Below are 19,843 nucleotides of genomic sequence, written 5' to 3' on the forward strand. Positions count from 1 at the left end.
ATTAATTACAATTATCTGGTCAACAATACGTTGAATTAAAAAATAACCAAGAGCAATGTTGTAGATAATTTTATACTGGATAAAATTGTAATTGGTCATTTTTTTAATTTAATTGTATTATATGTCAGATAATTTACAGTCGACTGTTTAAAAAATATATATATATATGATAGTCGACTGCAATTATCTGGCAAATCATACATTTAATTAATAAAAATGACCAATTACAATTTTATCCAATATAAAATTATCTACAACATTGCTCTTGGTCACTTTTTAACTCAATGTATTGTTGACCAGATAATTGTAATTAATAGCATCGCCGCTATCATCGCCGCTGTTTAAGACTCTATATATATATATATATATATATATATATAATATGACAGTGAATTTGGTGCCAATATTTGAAATAATTGTTATTATAATAATTATCATATAGTTTTGTTATAACTTTATTATTACATTTTATATAATATTTATATATACAGTACAGTACCTGTATATATAAATATATAATAATTTGTAATAGAAATTTTATATATTATTTATTTATATATATTTTTTATATTAATAAATGAATGTATATAATTTTGTTACAATCATTGTAATACTACATGTACTGTTACAATACTACTACTACTACTACTACTACTACTACTACTACTACTAATAATAATAATAATAATAATATAATGATTGTACATGTAAATAATTTATATACAACAGATAAAATGACCAAGATATTTCAAATAAGCATCATTTATTTATATTATCTAGATAAATTTTCACAACATATATACCAATCGGGTATTGTTGACCCGGTATTTGCATTATATTTACAGATATTTTCATCTGATAAATATAAATATATATTTATAAATGTTTTCAATTGATTTTACATTTTGTTTTAAATACAATTTTTTATTCAACACAATTAAAATATTATTTAAATATACTATATTACATACATATACTGAATATTTTGTATACAGTATATACAGTATATTAAATATACTATATTTATTGCTATTATTATTATTTTTCATTGAATATTATAACTGTTTAAAGTAAAAAATAATTATTTTATGTTAAATAATTATATTTCGAATTGTATAACATATTATTTTTTTTATTCGCCAAACAATATAATATAAAATTTTAAATCGTAATCAAAAATATGCGGTATATACTGTATATATATATATATATATATATATTCTAGGTGAACAATTATTATTTTTAATTACCGGTAATTAATTATATTTTTTTATATATTTTTTTTATTTTGTTCGCAATTGCAATTAAATTAATGTAAATCGACTGTTGAGACTAAACTTTATTTTATTATTTATTTTGATTACGATTTCAAATTTTATATTATATTGTTTGGCGAATAAAAAAATTAATATGTTATACCATTTGAAATATAATTATTTAACATAAAATAATTATTTTTTACTTTTAACAGTTATAATAATCAATGAAAAAAAAATAATAATAGAAATAAATATACTATATATACAAAATATTCAGTATATGTAATATAGTATATTTTAATAATATTTAAATTGTGTTGAATAAAAACTGTATTTAAAACAAAATGTAAAATCAATTGAAAACATTTATAAATATATATTTATATTTATCCGATGAAAATATCTGTAAATATAATGCAAATACCGGGTCAACAATATCCGATTGATATGTAATTATAACAGTAAATATAATTAATATATGGATATCACTAGTAATTATTAAATAACATATATAGACGTTTATTATTAAACAATATATTTATTTAACTAATATACAATAAAAATTGAAATAATTTAGTCAATCAATCAGTTTAGTTGTTTTTCCTCAAAATTTTTTTTGTATCTTAATTTTAAAACTTCCAATTATATTATATAATTTTATTTCGATATTATTATTATTATTTTCGACATTTTAGAAAATATCTAGTTTTATTCTAATAATAATTATTACAAAACTCTCCAATATATATATCATATTATTTATTGAATAATTATTATTGGAAAAAAATCTATCAATTTTATTTGTTGTTGCAAATAAATATTTATTTTTTTTAAGTATAAACGCAAAACTTAATGAAACTATTTAATGAAATAATTTCAAATAATAAAAGATATTTTATATAAAATATTGTAATATTTGAGATTAAATTAACATTTATGTTATTATTATTATTATTATTTGTTTTTAATTGCTAATAAAATTACAATACAGTTATAGTTAAATTCTTAAAATAATACAGTATATAAAACTATGTATTTGTAACTATCAGGTGTGTGTGTGTGTGTGTGTGTGTGTGTGTGTGTGTGTATGTAGGTATGTGTATATTGTATATAATTGTTCATAAAATCAATATATATATATATATATATATATATATAAGTTTATACTATACTCTGTTAATACCGTTATCGTAAACAATAGTTGTTTTTCAATATAAAGATAACATTACTAAATGACTAATATTATAATTATTTTATAAAAAAAATTTCTCTCATTATCAGACAATATATAATAATTTATATATAAATATTGTATATAAAGTACAATAATAATCACTTTTTCTGATATACTGACTATAATTTATTACTTGTATTTAAAGTTTAAATTTTAAACTGTATTTCATTGAAAATATATAATAAAATAAATTCCTGCAATCTATTAAACATTATTATCATCAAACATGAAAATATATAGAAAACAAATAAAACTAAAAATTAGTAATTAATAATACATTAAATGTAAATTATGTTAATGCAATAAATTAAATAAATTAATAAATCTATTCACAATTTTTTTTTTAAATGTCAAATAAAATATAAAATAAATGTTTTATGTGTGTGTTTTACGACTATTATTATACCACACAAAATAAGGACTGTTAGGATAATTTACAATTAAATTATTGATATTTTGTTGTCGTTCCCCAACACTATAAGGCAGTTCTTTCATCGTAGACAACAACGGCTTCATTATCTACCAGAGTGTCGGTGTCTTTATGCGAATGTCTTAACGATGTCTTAATTATGTTGGTATCGGTTCCTCCGCTTCGGTTCAGTGCAATGGCAGCGGCGCTGTCGTTGCGCATCCGATTCTTTCGCTTCTTACTGAAGTTAACCTAAAAAATAAAATAAAATAATTGTTTGTTTTTTTTTCGGTCAAATAATACTAATAATAATTAAACAAAACACTAAATAGTTAACTAAAAACCTTAACATTAATATTTGATTTATACTGTATAATGAATAATGACTTAACATTTAAATTTCAAAAAATCATTTTTTATATACCGTATAATATTTGGACTTAATTTTTAAAAAAAAATTATTAGTTAATATTATATTCACCAAAATAAATACTAGTGGTAATCATGAGTTGGAAAATTAATTTTTTTTCACACAACCAGTTTCACAAATTAACAAAATAATAGCAATTTTTTTAAAAAAATTTAAATATATTACATATATGTTTATTACAATTTAAGTAAAGTTAACTATAACGGGTAATTTGTTTAATTATTTTAACCATAAAAACTACAGGTATATCTATCACCTAATCTAACTTACGGTATATCTCACTTTCCTCAATGATATTACAGTACCAGTAATATAAACTTTTTAAAAAAAGTAATACAAAATAATAATAATACAAAACAAACCTTAGCACCAAACTCGTGAACTTCGTCATCGATGGTAACAGATTTATGTTTATTTGATTGACTCCACGGCAGACTCTTTGACTTATAGATCATATCATCGGTAGTATTGATTTGATTATTAATATTAGTATTATTATGTTTACTTGTAATATACATATGACTTCTTTGATGATAATTATTTATCGACTCATTCTTCTGATTCAATTCCATCTCAAGAGATTTTGTATCAACTGATTGTTGTCGTCGTCGTCTGCTATTGTCGTTGACGTTATCTTCGTTGACGGCTTCGTCGTCTTCTTCTTCTTCTTTGTCAATATCGACGGCGCATAAGTTGTCGCAAACAGTCAACTGTTGGTGTCTTCCGTGTCTATCAATTGACTCAATAATAGGTGTTTGAGTATTATTTGTCTACAAAATAAATAATAATAAAAAATATATGATATAATGATTACTTTATCTCAATTTTTTTTGTCAAACGATTACTAAGCAATTTCAGGTGATAACAGCAATAAATAATTTATAGGAAATATATGATAGCAATAATAATAATAATAATAATCTGTACCTGAAGTGCACTGTTATCTCTAATGTTATTATTATGACTAATAGAAGATCCGGTCGTTGATCTCTTCAGTGATGTTTGTTCGCGAGTTATGGCACTACTATTCTTCTGGCCAATGATTAGTCCAGTCGACGAATCCATTGGATTATTGATATACAAGTTTGAGGTCCGACTGCCGACACTATTACGTTGACTATCGCTACCACCGTCGTCAAGACCTAATGAGACAATTGATAGGACACACAAAAAGAAAGAGATGTCGAGGATGTTAGGACAGAGGTGTCATTAATTAAGAAGTTAGGTCTCACTGTAACTGGTTTTCTGTGTATTCATGTATTGACAGCAATGCCAGATCAGGGCCGCCAACAACAGGATTACGATGAGACCAATGGCTCCTTAGAAAAAAAGACAATATTAAAGACACAGATAATCGGTCGGTATTTTTAAAGTATCTAATGAATGGTTTTTTTTATTGTTGGTTGTCTTTATCGGGAGGAAGGATAGGATGTGGAAAGGTTTGGTCATTTACCAGCAGCTGCACCGATAAGTATGGGTACATCGCGATTGGAGAACATCCACGAGCCGCTCGCTGGCCAATCGTAGTGGCCATTGGCGATCGGTTCTGTGGTGTCGTTGTTGTTGTTGCTGATGTTGTTGGCTATGGCACTGACGGCAGCCTTAGTAATGGCGGTCGCGACGTGTGTCACATTCTGGTCAATGATGTTATGGCTGCTAATGTTGTTGTTATTGTTATATCCGAGATCTGCTGCACCACCGATGCTGGACGTCATGACTTCTTCTACTACTTTATGCTCATATGTATGGATTCGTCACATCCGCTGATGACATACCCGTTGTTCACATACACACTGAATGATAGTTTAGTTTTGTTGAATTGATTTGCTTTTATTAGTCTGTTATTGATTTGACACCAATTCATATATGATATGAGATTTTAAAAATATATTATTAAATGTATCGACAAATTACACACTAATAATAATAATAATACTTTATATATACAGTATATATCATACCTATACTGTACTAATAATCACTAATGATATGACTGAACATTTGATATTAACACTGATTTTTATTTCATATGTTTTTGTTGTTTTTGTTTTTAGATATCAATATAAACAACAATGTATTACATACTAAATGTTGTTATTGTTGTCTATTAATGCAACTCATAGTCAATCGGCAGTCAATAACATACAGTTAGTTATAATGTATAAAAGTTTTTTGTTGAAAAAAATACACTATTCATGCAATATATCAATATTATTGATATATTATTATTTATATATATATATACCGTAATATTAATTCATAGCAACTTTATGTTTTGAGAGAGAGAGAGAGAGAGAGAGAGAGAGAGAGAGAGAGAGAGAGAGAGAGAGAGAGAGAGAGAGAGAACATAACTACAATATTTGGTTAATATACATATGATATACATATATATTAAATATTTGTTGCTAACGTTAAAAAATAAAACTAAAAAAAATTAAATAAAAAATCGATTTGCTATTAGTTATTCAGGTAAAATAGATAGCGTCAAAAATATATACAGTATATATAAAAAGGTTAAAACCCCATATAATAAAATAAATTATATGTAGACTACAAGTTTTTATTATTATTATTATTTTGTTGTTAATTCCCTATATATTAATATATCATATATAATAATATAAGATATACTGTATGTCTCTTATATAACCAATCAAACCCAATCTCTCTCTCTCTCTCTCTCTCTCTCTATGCGTGTATTTTTATAATATCATTATTAGGTATTGCAATCAAAATGATATGCAAAAAAACTATATAATATATAAAATATTGGCTGATATTGAGTTCAAAAGATATAACTGATTATTATAACTGTTATAATACACCTATTATTACCTCTTTTTTTTAATACTGTATATACAGCGTATAACAACGTAAGCTGTGTTACTATTTTTGGATTAACTTTTTTTTTGGTTTTGTTTTGTTAGTTAGTTTTTTCGCATTATATAATACATGTATGATATATAAAAGTGTGACACCGATTGACATTTAGACCACACGCGGAAAAAATAGTGTCTCGAGAAAAAAAACTGATTGATTATTATTGGAAAATATTATTATATATTTTTTTAATAATGCATTATCTCTTATATTATATACTGTATATAGTTATTGCTCTCAATTTTTGTTTTCACTATTACAATAAAAATTGCATCCTATTTATAGACACACATAAATTTATTACTATACTGGTACCTATAGTTAAATAGCCGTATATTTCAATAGCAATTATTATTATCTATGCAAATTATGATACTGTATATATATATATATTTATTTATTGACCATATCATCATTGTGTGTGTATAATATACACTGTATGTATATACAGTATATATCATATAATTAATTAGCTAATAAATTATTATGATTACATTGGTATTTACAGTATTTATTAATAAATAATTACTAAAATAAATAAATAACTTTTTTAATAGGTTATGATAAAAGCTATGACTAATTTTTAATGAAGTTATTTGATTTTTAAAAAAAATCTAATTTAATTGTTTAATAAATAATGCTATAAAACACATGTATACTGTGTAAGTGTAAAATAAACTAATTTTGTAATTATTAGAAAATTTCCAATTGTATTTGATACACTGTAATTTTATAATTTAATTTTTTTTATAACTATAAGTAGCAATTTTTATATCAAGGTAGATTTTATGTAGAATGTTGATAATGTAGAATATTACAATGTGGAAAATTACTGTATAATTTTACAATAATTGCTTTATTATCTCTCATTTTCATTTTAAAATATACATTACAATTTGCAGCTAATAGCTGGGGGGGAGGGGGGTAAAATAGTAGACATCATAAAATAATTTTTTCTAATACAGTATTACAGTATATATATAGCATTTTGTTGTTGTTATTGTTTAAATTTAACATTTGAATGACAATAATATTATATACAATTAGAAACTAAGTAGTAAAAAAAGGACATTCATAAAACCCGACACCTCCACAACACAGTAATAACCCTTTAAACTAACTATAAGTTTAATATTATAGTTTACCCATTTATATATATAAATGTTATCCAGGTAGATTCAATAAGGATATAAACTCTATATAAACTATTTTATAGTGTCCTGGATCTACAGTTCAAATATTTGTCGGCTGAGTTATGTTAGTGTAGTAGAGCTTTAAGATTATCCCTTTTTCTACAATATTAAACAATAGTAATAATAATTATTATATATTTTTTTATATAGATATTATAATTTTGTTTTTCAATAGTGACTTATACTTTGATTATATTTTTTAATTTTAATTAATTAAAAATTGTTTTGCAAAATGGAAAAAATGATTATCACATTATTAAGATTTGCACATTTATTACATTTACAACAGTAGTAGTAGTAGTACCTAAAAAAATATATGGCTAATTTAAATAATAATTATCCAAACATAATATATATCATATAAATAAAAAATTATATATATATGGTTTGGAAAAAATTAAGGAATCTAAAATTATTAAAAAAAACAATAAAAATAATAATAATAAATTATATTTCATACAAATATTTTATATATACATTTTTAACTTTTTTATATAATTTTTTTCATCAGCAAAAATAAAATATAATTATTCATATGTTTTTTTCTGTGTTTGTTTGTTTGTTTGTATATAATTTATAATTACATAAAAAATATGTGATTATAATAATAATTATTAATAATAATAATGTACAATTCAATTGTAAAAATAATAATAATAATATGTGGCACTCAAGTAAAATAAAATAATAACTCAATATTTATCTCTCTTTCTCTCAAACATTTTTTCAAATATTTATGATATTCAAAAAATACTATATTAAAGCAAATTTTTGTTTTCTCAATAAAAAAAATACATAACAAGCAATAATAAATATTAATTTTAAATAAACTATTATAATTATATATGCATTATATAATCACGGTTTGTTTGATTGTTATTTTTAAATGTATATAAACTAATAATATTTATAAATATTAATAATTAAAGCACCAAATGTTGGTTTTTTCAATTCATAAAATCAATCACTATTACATAATTTTGTATATAATTTACCGATAAAATTATAAATAATAATAATAATAAATTAAGATATCATTTTAAAAATATTTGAAACATATTACTGTAAATACTTAATAAAAATAAACTATGTTTTTGAAAAAAATAAATAAAATACACATCTCATTGATAATAATAATGTAACTAAAATCAATGGGTGGTCATCATATAAATCAATCAATCAATAAAACTATCCATGGTGAAAAAAATATTAAGATATTTAAAATAATAATAATAAAATTAAAACACATTGCCATTTAAAACGCGTTACCATTGCCATAATAATTAGCAACAATAAAAATTAGATAATAAATTAATAGGTTTTAATTTTAAGTATATCTGGTAAACCCACCCACACATACATGTGATACTAGCAATAGTGTTATAGATTTTAACAAGGTAAATTTACCGATAATTATATGTTATTAAAAAAACAAAAATATAATATACAATATTTTTTTAATATCCACACACATATACATACACACAAAATATGATATTTTCTACACATATTTTTTTCAATAATACATGTACTGTACGTACGTTTACCAGATATCAAAATTTTTTTTAACCAAAAATCATTACCCCCTACTATTGTCGCTAATTGTTGAGACTATGACCCGTTACAAAATAATAATAATAATAATAAGTTGATATTTTTGTTGGTGTTTACCGTACTTGTCTAAGTAATGGACACACACACAACAGGGTGAGAAAAAAAGAGAGCATTAACTACTAATGACATCATTTACACAAACAATATTTAGAGGATCAACTGTATGTATATATGTATGTGTGTGTGTGTGTGTCAGAAAACAACATAAAATTTCATTAACAACAAATGCAATCATAATCATCATTAAATTGTTGATTATTTTTTTTTGTTTGTTTAAAAAAATATATATATATACTCAATAATAATAATAATAATAATAACACTTCAATAATAAGCAATAATAATAATAATAATATATAATTAGATTAGAATTATAGGCCTAAAAAATATTTTTAAATACACTCTTAAATCAACTTTAAAAAAATCAATCAGCAGTTATTGTCATATAGTCTGGACTCGATATAACTGGTTGGCACAAAACCCTCTTCAATGGGCTCATTCATACGTCGGACTCGTGTCCAACCATCTCCCTGATCGAGCTCTACCACTTCGAACTCTTCATTCTCACCCATTGCTATTGAGCCTTCACTTTGAGCTGTAGTTCCAGATTCAACCGAAAAACAAACAAACAAAATATCATTAGTTAAGATACCTCTTTGTTTAATGGAAATTAAAACAAAACTACCGGTACCTTCAAATGCATAGAGAGCTTTGGCTGACCCTAACGATGGCAGTGGATCATCAAACGATGTGTCGACATCGTCGACCCCATCGACTTCATCGACAAACTCGACGTCAGCGATGCTCAGGTGACTCGTGCTAATCCCACTTTCAGGACTATTTGAACTGTAATTTTTGTAAAGTTTTTTAAATTGTTAATTAATTATTAATAACAATTTACAATATTATTAATATTAATAAAAAAATATTTTAATGATAACATACTCGTTATTATCGTGAGACGACGTATCGTTGTTGTGATTATTATGATTGCTATGATTATTAGTAATGACTGTTTGCAGTGAATTTGATGACCGATTATTACTATTATTAATAGCATTATTAGTGATATTTAAATTATTATTATTATTGGTAAAAGAAGTAGTATTATTCGTATTGTTGTTTATGGTAACACTTGATTCCGATGCACTCCTCGACAGTGAATCTTCTGATATACTATTTCGATGCGATGACGACTTTTTCTGGGCCGACGGCGTAAACGGTTTTCCATCAACTACTTCGGCCAAAAGATTCTGAAACCTTTTGAGTTCGGTTTGAAATTTTTCCATTTTGTGTCCATTTTCGGTCAACTGTCCCTCGACGGACAGTGGATCACCCAATGCACTGTTTTGTTCGTATGCCTGTTTCATTTTCATCAGTCCATCTCTGCAATAAACAACAACAACATAATTACCATTGAGTTACCTCTTTCTGTATATATATCATCCACACAATAAAAGAAAAGCTGATCCCAATTACCTGACAGCTGTTTCTTGTGCTATATCTTTAACGATTTGGTCGATTTTCGCTTGTATTCGTTTTCGCCTTTGATTTGGTGGTAGATCTGCGTAATCATCCTTTGAATCGTCAATATTGGACTGCAATTGTTAAATAAATAAATAAAATTATTCACTATTTATAATACAGTATTACATTATTATAAATTTGTGTTATCTAAATGTTAGGACTAATTTTTTTGATATATAAAAAATAAACTTATGTTTAATATTATAAAAATTAAAATTTAATAATAATATTAATGCAATAATATATATATATATATATAGTCAAGTACTTACAAAAATAGATAAATATTAAGAGAAAAGTTGATAAATTTGAAATTTTTTTTAAAAAGTTATGTTAAGTCCAATGTCAGAGTAATAGATATCAGTGGAAAAAAGAGAGAAATAAATATTTAAAAAAAATTGATAAATGATTTAAATCGTAAAGATATATTTAATATAATTAAAAAAAACAAAAGTATTGAAAATACTGCAAAAACAAACAAAAAAAACAATACCTTATTTGATGCAAATATACCAAAAATTCCGCCCCTTTTCTTGAATCTCGCCGCCGACAGTGTATTCCTCAATGTTTCCGATTTGATTGAACTCGAATAGTTCAATGTAGTACTGCCGCCGACACCCCGCGGAATACCGCCATTATTATCGGATTCGGGTCGCGGATTACTCAGATCATCGAATGGAATATCTTCGGGCGGATTATTACCCGATTTAAATCGTTCAATCACTTGCCGACTATCTTCTTTCGGATCAATTCTATCCGATGCTTTGAGTACACCGTCCAGACACTGGTTGATAATCGGGAAAACTTGCCGATGAATATGAGCACTTTGTTTCATAAAATTCTGTATACAAGCCGACCGCCGTTCCTCCATATCCTGGAGCTGATTGAATATCTTAGGCATCAGTTCCGTATAGTGTCGTCGTTGCAATTCATTCGACTTTTGCAAGAGATTCGCGTATTCTGTCTTACATTCGTCGCACATCTGATTCTTGCCGTTGGCTATCATTCGTGCCTTTTCGACCTCAGCTCGCGATAGATTCAGATCTGCGTCGGCTTTCTGGTAGTTGTCCTGTGCTTTCTCAGCCTCTTTGTAGGCCTTTTCGTACGCCTTCTTTGCTTTGTCTAACTGGTTGTAATGGTTTTGCAGTGCCGTCTGATTTTTCGCCCCCTCCTGAAGATATCGTTTCCTTTCGTCTTTCAACTCTTTCAACAGTGTGGCAATGTCTTTGACAATCTGTGCACTCATATTCTCGGCAATCGTCTCGTGCTGACCGGCCAGATCAACCACTTCTTGGGTCATCATATTAAACGATTTACATACTGTTAATCTAAAGTTATTATTATAAGAGAGAAAAAAAACAAATTAAGTGACAATTCAATTGTGAAAATAGTGTCCAAAAAAAAAATTCAATTCAATTACTGATTCTCTTCGTCGTCTTTTTTCTTCATTTGGTAACTCTTGACCAGACGTCTCAATTTGGCCGCGTATTCAATCTCAATGTTTGCCCTTTCCTTAACAAATTGGCCAAATTTATCAAGAAATTCAATGCCCCGATGGGTATGGACCGACAGGTTGTCGTATTGATCCTAATATTTTTATTTTATTTAAATAAAAATTTTTTTTGATATAAAATTAGTTTCAATTTTTTTTTTAATTACTATATACAAGAGTAGATCTCATGTTATTATTGTTATGATATCTACAGTAAATATATGATATTGTAATTCAATATATAAATATATATATATTGAAATAGTGTCAATTAAAATAAAACTTTCTATCATTTACAAAAAAAATTGATCGTCAAATATTAGTTACGATTTTGTTTCATTTTAAATAATTGTACCGGTAATATGATATATATATATTAAACACAGTAGTTATTAGGCTATCATATGAATTAAAATAAAAACAAAATTGGTTCACACATTTTTATAACAATTTATATATATATAATCAATCTATTAATAAAATAAATATATATAGACTATATAATTACAAAAAATATATATTTCAAATTGAAATTTTCAATCTCATTACTGTATTGTTATTATATTAAATAAGTTTTTTTCCCTAAAATTTTTTGTTATTTATTTGTGTAAATAATTTTCCCAAATTATATTTTTAAAAAAAACTTTTAACTTTCTCTCTCTCTCTCTCTCTCTAACATATTATCATTATTTTTGACACAAATATGCGACAAATTATATATCAATAATTGACATAATAATAATTATAATAATGGGTTCAATGAAACAAAACACATGAGAGGTGTTACTTAATGGCTAATTATTTGATCGACAGTTGAGATTTAAAAACTTTTAGTTTTTTTTTACATATAATACAATAAAAATGATATTTAATTAATTAAAACAACAAACAAAAAACAATGCATTTCATTGTTATGATGTGTGGTTTGTTTGGTTTGATATATGATAAGTTAGGTTTTTTGAGACATCAAATTGTTGTATAAGTTATATATATATATAATGTAGAGATAAGAGGGTAACACTAATATTAATATTATTAATGATACTAATAATAATAATAAACACTAATTTATTAAATCATAATTAATAATCATTTTTTGTTAAATGACAGATATGTTTACTATAACGATATATCTATCATATAAACTACTGTATGAATCATTTTAATATATTATATATAAAATTTTATTAAAAATAATAATTTAAGCGACGATACATTGGCCGATAATATCCTAAATAATATATAAATGATATGATATATACATTACATACAAATCATTCAATATTATAATATAACACTTAATTTAAATCAATTATTTATTATAATAACAATTGATTTAACAATAACATCAACAAACAATTGTCAACCAATTTATAGCCACATTTTATTGTTGTTGTTGTTGGATATCCTATTGGATGTATATATCATATCATATATATATATATGATAATTGACACACAGATTATCACACAATTATCTGAATTAATAGTTGACTAAACTATAAGAGACCAACTGATTAATAGTGATATAGCGATAATACCGACGATAAGACACACTATACTCGGGATTTTGGTATCAGATCAGAGTAGACGACAATACATACCCACAACTCATGGCCCCAACTCATGGCTTATTGAAGATGAAAAAAAATCACTTTAAAAAATCCAATGTCACTGTATTTATATATAGATATATGATTTATATATCTTTTAAAAAATGATTGATGGGATCAAATGGTTGTCTTCACATATACACACACTACTAATGGCTGGTTAGTGTTGTTGTTGTTGTTGTCGTTGATCTATACAATCATCACTTGAATGGTCATCACTACTGTCGTTGTTGTTGTTGTTGTCGATGATGATGAAGACAACAACAATAATATTAATAATAATAATAATCTGAATAATAATAAATTGTTGTTTTATTATGATATGAGACGCGTCTTGAAGGCTGTCATTTCACTACAGTATATGATATATAAAAATATTATAACATTTTTCTCAGTGAATATGTATTATGTGTTTGTGTTTTGTCTGTGATATGCGATTCACTGAATTATAACGACAGCAGCAGTGCTATAGCTATAGCTATGGTGAACACAACAACACATACATTACATTACAACAACACAACAGTACAGTCTATGCAATAAACATTAACTCTCCTAAAACTATATATGTCTAAAACACTGGCAATACTATAGCCATAGCTATGCTTAGTTAGCCATAGGTTGCGATATAAAATCCTATCAAACTATACATATTATGATTACTAACAGAGTATTAATGTATTTGAGAGGAGTTAGCGTTAAAAAAAGCAAATGTTTTTCTGTATTATTCTTTATTATTATTCACTACACAGCTATGCGTTTAATAAATGTATACTTAAAATAAAATGAAATAATTGCTAAAAATAGTTGGATTACTATACTATTTAACTAATAGTTGCTGTACTTTACCTATACTGTCAACAGTGCCAATCAAGTACAGTGTGTTTGAAGTAAATGTTTTGAAATAAAAACTTATTTATCTTTTAAACCCCAATATATATATATATAAAGTATAAATACTGTTTAATAAACAAACTGTTTGACAAACAAACGATAAACTAATATTTATATTATATATATAGAGAGAGAGAGATAGATAGAGAGGGGTATAGAAAATTATTTTAGCATGCACATTTTAGATGGGGTCAAATTTTATTTTTTATTGATTGATTAAGTTATTGTAGTTTTATTATTGTTATTATTATTAAATTGTTATTATTTTAATGTCAAATGATTGGGACAATGATGTGTGTGATGACAGGCAGCGACACTTGATGTCAATCATATACTGCAATATATGGATAACCAGTTTTTTTGTTTGGTGTCTATGTGTGTGTGTGAATGTGAATGTGTTAACTAAATATAATAATTATAATTATTATTATAATTTTTGCGAGAAAACAATATAATTGCATAAATATTGCATAAATATTTTGTTGTTGTATCGCTTTTATCTTTTAAACACTAATACAACACAAAAAAAAATTAAGACATTTTTAGTATGCAAAACAAAATACTGTATAAGTAGTGGTAGTAATGAATTTTTATAGTTCATCAAAAAAATTATTAAATTAACTAAATTTGACAATTAATTAGTTTTATTATCGTATAGTTATTATTGTATATATTATTATATTAAAGTGTAATATACAATATATAGGGATTTCCGTTTAGAGATTTTTATTGCTATATAAAAGTTCCTTATAATAAAAAGTTTTTTTAAAAAAAATAATTTATTATTATTATTATTAAATTATTAATTTAAACAAAATTTGTTATATAATCAGCAATTATTAGCAGTATTATATTAGCATTAGGAAAATAACATTTTATTGTACTGTATATAGACGTTATAAAATTAAATATTGCTGATATATATATATATATATTGTAATAGAAAAATTATATAATTTATATTATATATGATAAATGTCATATACTGTATTTGTATTGCCACTTGTACATCAAACTGTGTACAATATACAGTATATATATATATATATATATATTTTATTATCAAAATTGTTAGCATAGTATATGTAATCTACTTTAATACTTCTAAACTTGTTATTAATAATTATGATTAATAAATTTATAATAACACATTGTGTGTATGTGTGTGTGTATGTATGTGTGTGATAATTAAAAAAATAACAATAAAGTGTTATTAAATCATACAACTCATTTATTATTTATCAATGGTGTAAATAAAATAATTAATTTTTTTACTACACTTACCATGATTGTATACAGTATATATTGTATTAATAAAATTATAATTTGCAGCATGCAACTTATTTTTAGAGTAAATATTATTGAAAAATTTTTATTAACTGTATCGTTTTAGATATATTATATAATTTATATACTTGAAAACACACTTGTGTTAGATAAAAATTAATAACAATAATACTGTATTAAAAATAATATTATTATCAATATTATTTTATATAACTATTTACTGTTACAGCAATTTTATTGTTTGATATTAAAATAATTCATTGAATTTTTTTTAAAGAAAATTAATAGCAAAATATTTATCAAATAACATTTATAATTTTTATTATAAATAAATCCAGTTATTGATATTACAACAAATTAATTTCAAAATAAATAATTATATTATTACAGATAATTTTTATTTTTGAATTTGAACTTTGTAATAATAATAATAATTATTATTATTATCATATTATATTATATTAACGCAATTATTTTAATATTTTTTTATACAAAATATAAATATTTATGTATGTATTTTTGTTTATAGAAAAAATTATAACATTATGTATAATATATATATTTAAAAAAACAATTGGGGGTTTGAATTTAGCTTGAATTGAAATGTTAGATATACAGTATATAATAAAATTAAATGTCAAACAAATAAATTGTTTAATATCAATATATTTATATCAATATATTTGTAACAATATATTAAACACCAAAAAATGTTTTGTAGCGCTTTATACCAATTTATATTGTTTTTGTTGAATTTTTCATCAAAAAAATTTCATCATGATCATCATTATTTTTTTATATAATCATTTTAACTAGACAGTTCCTACTGGACCAATTTTTTTTTTAATTAAGAGAGCACCGGTAGCCAACCAACCAACCCATTTACCAGGCATCCCGTGGTGTGGCCACTTGCGGCAGTGACAGTACATTATTGTTTTCAATTGGCGGCTCATCACTTGTATCATCCAAATTGACTAAATAATAATAATTATTATTATATTATTAATTTAATTAAACTAAAATAAATTATTATTTTTATATACAAAAAAAATACAGTAGTTTTATGAGGAAATTAGATTTATTTATGTATTTAAATTTATTCATATATTTTATTTTATTGATTAAGAAATTTTGTTGTAAAATATTTTAAATATTTTGTCTGTTAAAAAATTAAGGTGTAGTTTAAAAGAGTGAGAAAAATAAATTTTAAAAATTAACTTTTTCACAAAATTAACGCCTAATAATATTTATATTTTTTTCCTAAATTTTTTTTAATGGCATTAAAATCAATATAATAATTATTAGACTACCCGGTAGTTTTTATTTTGAACACAAAAAAAAACCTATGAAATTATTGGTAAATTTTTATGTGTAATTTTTTCTCGTCAAATAATTTTTTGTTATTAAGCTTTTACTACTACTAATAATAATAATAAAAAAATTGATTAATTAAACTTGACATTTATGTATTATTATTACTATTACTTTAATAGGTGATCCGTGTCAAATTGTCAAAAAACAATGGGTTCAAAACAACAAATTGTGTGATTTTGTTGTTGGTGTGTAAAGTATTTAGATCAGTGTAAGTTTTTTGGTGTTAAATTGTAATATATTTTTATGATTTTTATAACAACTTGTTGTACAACTGTCATAGTTTCAAAAAAAAATTTTTAGTTAAAAAATACAGGTATTATTTTTTTTTTGTGTATTGGATCACTGACTACACTCTATTAATACAGTTATTGATTTTTTTAGTTGAATTATTTATTTTTTTTGTAGACAAATTAATTAATGCTGGAGCAAAATACTATATATGTCCATGATCATTTTATAGAAATTATAAAATTATATTGCACTATATATTGTATTACAAATTGTAATTCACAGTGTAATCCGATTTAAATTTTTGTATTAAAATTTTATATCAATATTTATAAATATTTTCATATACTGTTTATAATATACTACAGTATATATCCTACATATTTGTCTATTGGTGTCTAAAAATACTACAATAGACTACTAGTATTGTCAATAGTAGGAAAACTACTGGTATTTATCAGCAATTTTATCAACATTTATAAATAAGACTCTATTTCTATCTAAACAATAAGATTTACTGTATTTATAAATTATAATAATAGTAAACAATCACTAACTATATAATGTATTATTTCAAATAATTTATTTGATTTTAATTTCTTCTAAAAATTTTATTGAAAATATTTGAACTATTCTCCAATGAATATACAGACAGTATTTAAAGAAAAAATTAATATTAATGTAATTATAATTTGCTTAACAAAAAATGATTATTTCATGACATTAAAACATTCATCAAAATATATTATAATTATTAGTTATATTAGAAAATAATATATAAATTTATTATTAACAATACTTACCAATATTCTTTCCATTGTATATTAAAAATTGTGCGAAAACACATAATAAGCAATATAACTATAAGACAAATAAATATAAAATTTTATTTTATTAAAATATATATATAGGAAAGAGGGTTAAAATATGATAAAATATATATGACTGACCAAAACGGCGCAAACCATTATGGTTACGGCCAGTCCGGCAACCGGTATAATACACGGCGAACCATATGTCCGACTCTTATTATTATTATGGGATTGATTTATAAAATAAATATTAATTAATTAAAAAATAAATATATAAATATTTTATTATTTTGTTTTGTTTGCTTACAGTTATAGTTAGCTCCATAAATGATATGAGAAAATTGATGAGTATATCAATAATGGCTAAAACAATCCACGGAAGTAATAACCATTTGGCTTTCTAGTTAATGATTTGTTTTTATTATTATTTTTTAAAAATAAAATTAGTACTTAAGATAATAATAATAATATCATTTAATTTATATAATAATATTATTATCAAAATAAAATAATAATAATAATATACTTTGACAAGTCCTACAAATAAAAGCCCGGAAGCGATAATGAATAGCACACTTTGAATACCCAAAGTAAACACTTGAAAAAAATTATGACATAAATATATATTGATAATACAATTAATAAATATTATCAGATATTTTTTCCACATAGTATTTATATAATACTATAGATCTCAATAAATAAAATTAATAATAAACTTACATAGATAAAATACTAAAATATTATTTTCCTCCAACATATGAGCGATACTCCATAATAAGTCAAATATGCTTGTTGCCTTTAAAAAATGTAATAATAATAATAAATGTTAATTATATTAACAATAATAATAATAAATATTAATTATATTGATAATAATAAATATTATTAATTATATTAATAATAATAAATGTTTTTTTTAATATATAGAGTATATATATGAAAAGTCAGTATAGAATATTAGGGTTATTATTGTTTATTTGTTTTGTTTGTTTGTTTGAAAATAAATTAGTAAATTAGTGATTGCTTACCATTGAGAATATTCCGGCCAATACACAACCCTTCCATAATTCAAGACACGAACAAAATTTTTGTATTGTAATCCTAACCATTGTTTACTATCAATTGGTTTGTTTGTTTGTCAGTCAGTTAATTATATCCACACAAAAAAAATCTAATTTTTCTTTAGATAACACTATTAAACGACTCCCCATTTATATTACTAATATTTATATTATAATTATTTTAACAAAATATTTATGTCCAACAAATGCTAATAGCAACATATCAACCATTAAATTATTTCATATTAATACTGTATTAATATAAACAAAAATTTTTTACATTTTTAATAAACTTAACTAAATTTATAATAATAATAATACAAAAATATTTTTGTTTAGTCAAAAAAAGCTTTTTAGTATTTAATTTTTTTTGTACAATATTTTTCAAGTTGCAAAACACACAGTTATAATAACCATGGTTTCCAAGGTATCCAAAAAAATAAAAATTTTGTGGTTTATATGTATGATTGTGTGCTAATAATCAGCATTAATGTAATAACTAATTATAATATTTTGTATATAATAATAATAAAA

The 19,843-nt window shown here is 23.5% G+C and overlaps 3 protein-coding genes across 5 annotated transcripts; all 3 read right to left on the bottom strand.

Moving 5' to 3' along the window:
• Nucleotides 1-2,889: 2,889 nt before the first annotated feature.
• On the bottom strand, nt 2,890-5,245 carry LOC128955390 (putative uncharacterized protein DDB_G0277255). Of its 2 annotated transcripts, none has more exons than XM_054301058.1 (5): nt 4,786-5,245; nt 4,571-4,651; nt 4,260-4,474; nt 3,695-4,102; nt 2,890-3,154 (listed from the first exon to the last, which is right to left on the bottom strand). In XM_054301058.1, exons 1-5 carry the CDS (start codon nt 5,045-5,047, stop codon nt 2,969-2,971), a joined length of 1,152 nt encoding a protein of 383 aa, XP_054157033.1. In that variant the 5' UTR covers nt 5,048-5,245; the 3' UTR covers nt 2,890-2,968. The 2 variants fall into 2 exon arrangements, with proteins under 2 accessions (XP_054157033.1, XP_054157032.1); XM_054301057.1 differs by having other exon boundaries at nt 4,565-4,651.
• A 4,109-nt stretch (nt 5,246-9,354) lies between these two features.
• LOC128956353 (formin-binding protein 1-like) lies at nt 9,355-14,209 on the bottom strand. Of its 2 annotated transcripts, none has more exons than XM_054302081.1 (7): nt 13,642-14,209; nt 11,967-12,133; nt 11,040-11,874; nt 10,499-10,596; nt 9,965-10,405; nt 9,711-9,865; nt 9,355-9,614 (listed from the first exon to the last, which is right to left on the bottom strand). In XM_054302081.1, the coding sequence occupies exons 1-7, from the start codon at nt 13,663-13,665 to the stop codon at nt 9,448-9,450; spliced, it is 1,887 nt and encodes a 628-aa protein (XP_054158056.1). In that variant the 5' UTR covers nt 13,666-14,209; the 3' UTR covers nt 9,355-9,447. The 2 variants fall into 2 exon arrangements, with proteins under 2 accessions (XP_054158056.1, XP_054158055.1); XM_054302080.1 differs by having other exon boundaries at nt 10,499-10,617; nt 13,642-14,208.
• A 2,413-nt stretch (nt 14,210-16,622) lies between these two features.
• On the bottom strand, nt 16,623-19,357 carry LOC128956062 (uncharacterized). The gene is made up of 7 exons (XM_054301743.1): nt 19,277-19,357; nt 18,969-19,044; nt 18,772-18,842; nt 18,553-18,645; nt 18,384-18,458; nt 18,237-18,294; nt 16,623-16,805 (listed from the first exon to the last, which is right to left on the bottom strand). The coding sequence occupies exons 1-7, from the start codon at nt 19,355-19,357 to the stop codon at nt 16,714-16,716; spliced, it is 546 nt and encodes a 181-aa protein (XP_054157718.1). The 3' UTR covers nt 16,623-16,713.
• Between the last annotated feature and the right edge of the window lie 486 nt (nt 19,358-19,843).

This window comes from Oppia nitens, unplaced genomic scaffold (genome assembly GCF_028296485.1).
Source record: "Oppia nitens isolate AA-2021 unplaced genomic scaffold, nextdenovo-longstitch-racon4-pilon3 scaffold2_pilon_pilon_pilon, whole genome shotgun sequence".
NCBI classification, from domain to species: Eukaryota; Metazoa; Arthropoda; class Arachnida; order Sarcoptiformes; family Oppiidae; genus Oppia; species Oppia nitens.

Bases quoted from the DNA above. Each gene is read 5' to 3' on its own strand.
- LOC128955390 (XM_054301057.1), bottom strand. From the start codon at position 5,047: ATGACGTCCAGCATCGGTGGTGCAGCAGATCTCGGATATAACAATAAC. The intron at 4,103-4,259 runs GTACAGATTATT...TTTATTTTGTAG, and splicing joins GAGATAACAGTGCACTTCAG to ACAAATAATACTCAAACACC. The intron at 3,155-3,694 runs GTTTGTTTTGTA...TTTATTTTTTAG, and splicing joins TTCACGAGTTTGGTGCTAAG to GTTAACTTCAGTAAGAAGCG.
- LOC128956353 (XM_054302080.1), bottom strand. From the start codon at position 13,665: ATGAGTTGGGGCCATGAGTTGTGG. The intron at 12,134-13,641 runs GTATGTATTGTC...TAAAAATATTAG, and splicing joins GTTGGGGCCATGAGTTGTGG to GATCAATACGACAACCTGTC. The intron at 9,866-9,964 runs GTATGTTATCAT...CAAAAATTACAG, and splicing joins TCGTCTCACGATAATAACGA to TTCAAATAGTCCTGAAAGTG.
- LOC128956062 (XM_054301743.1), bottom strand. From the start codon at position 19,357: ATGGTTAGGATTACAATACAAAAATTTTGTTCGTGTCTTGAATTATGG. The intron at 19,045-19,276 runs GTAAGCAATCAC...CATTTTTTAAAG, and splicing joins TGGCCGGAATATTCTCAATG to GCAACAAGCATATTTGACTT. The intron at 16,806-18,236 runs GTAAGTATTGTT...ATTATTATTTAG, and splicing joins ATACAATGGAAAGAATATTG to TCAATTTGGATGATACAAGT.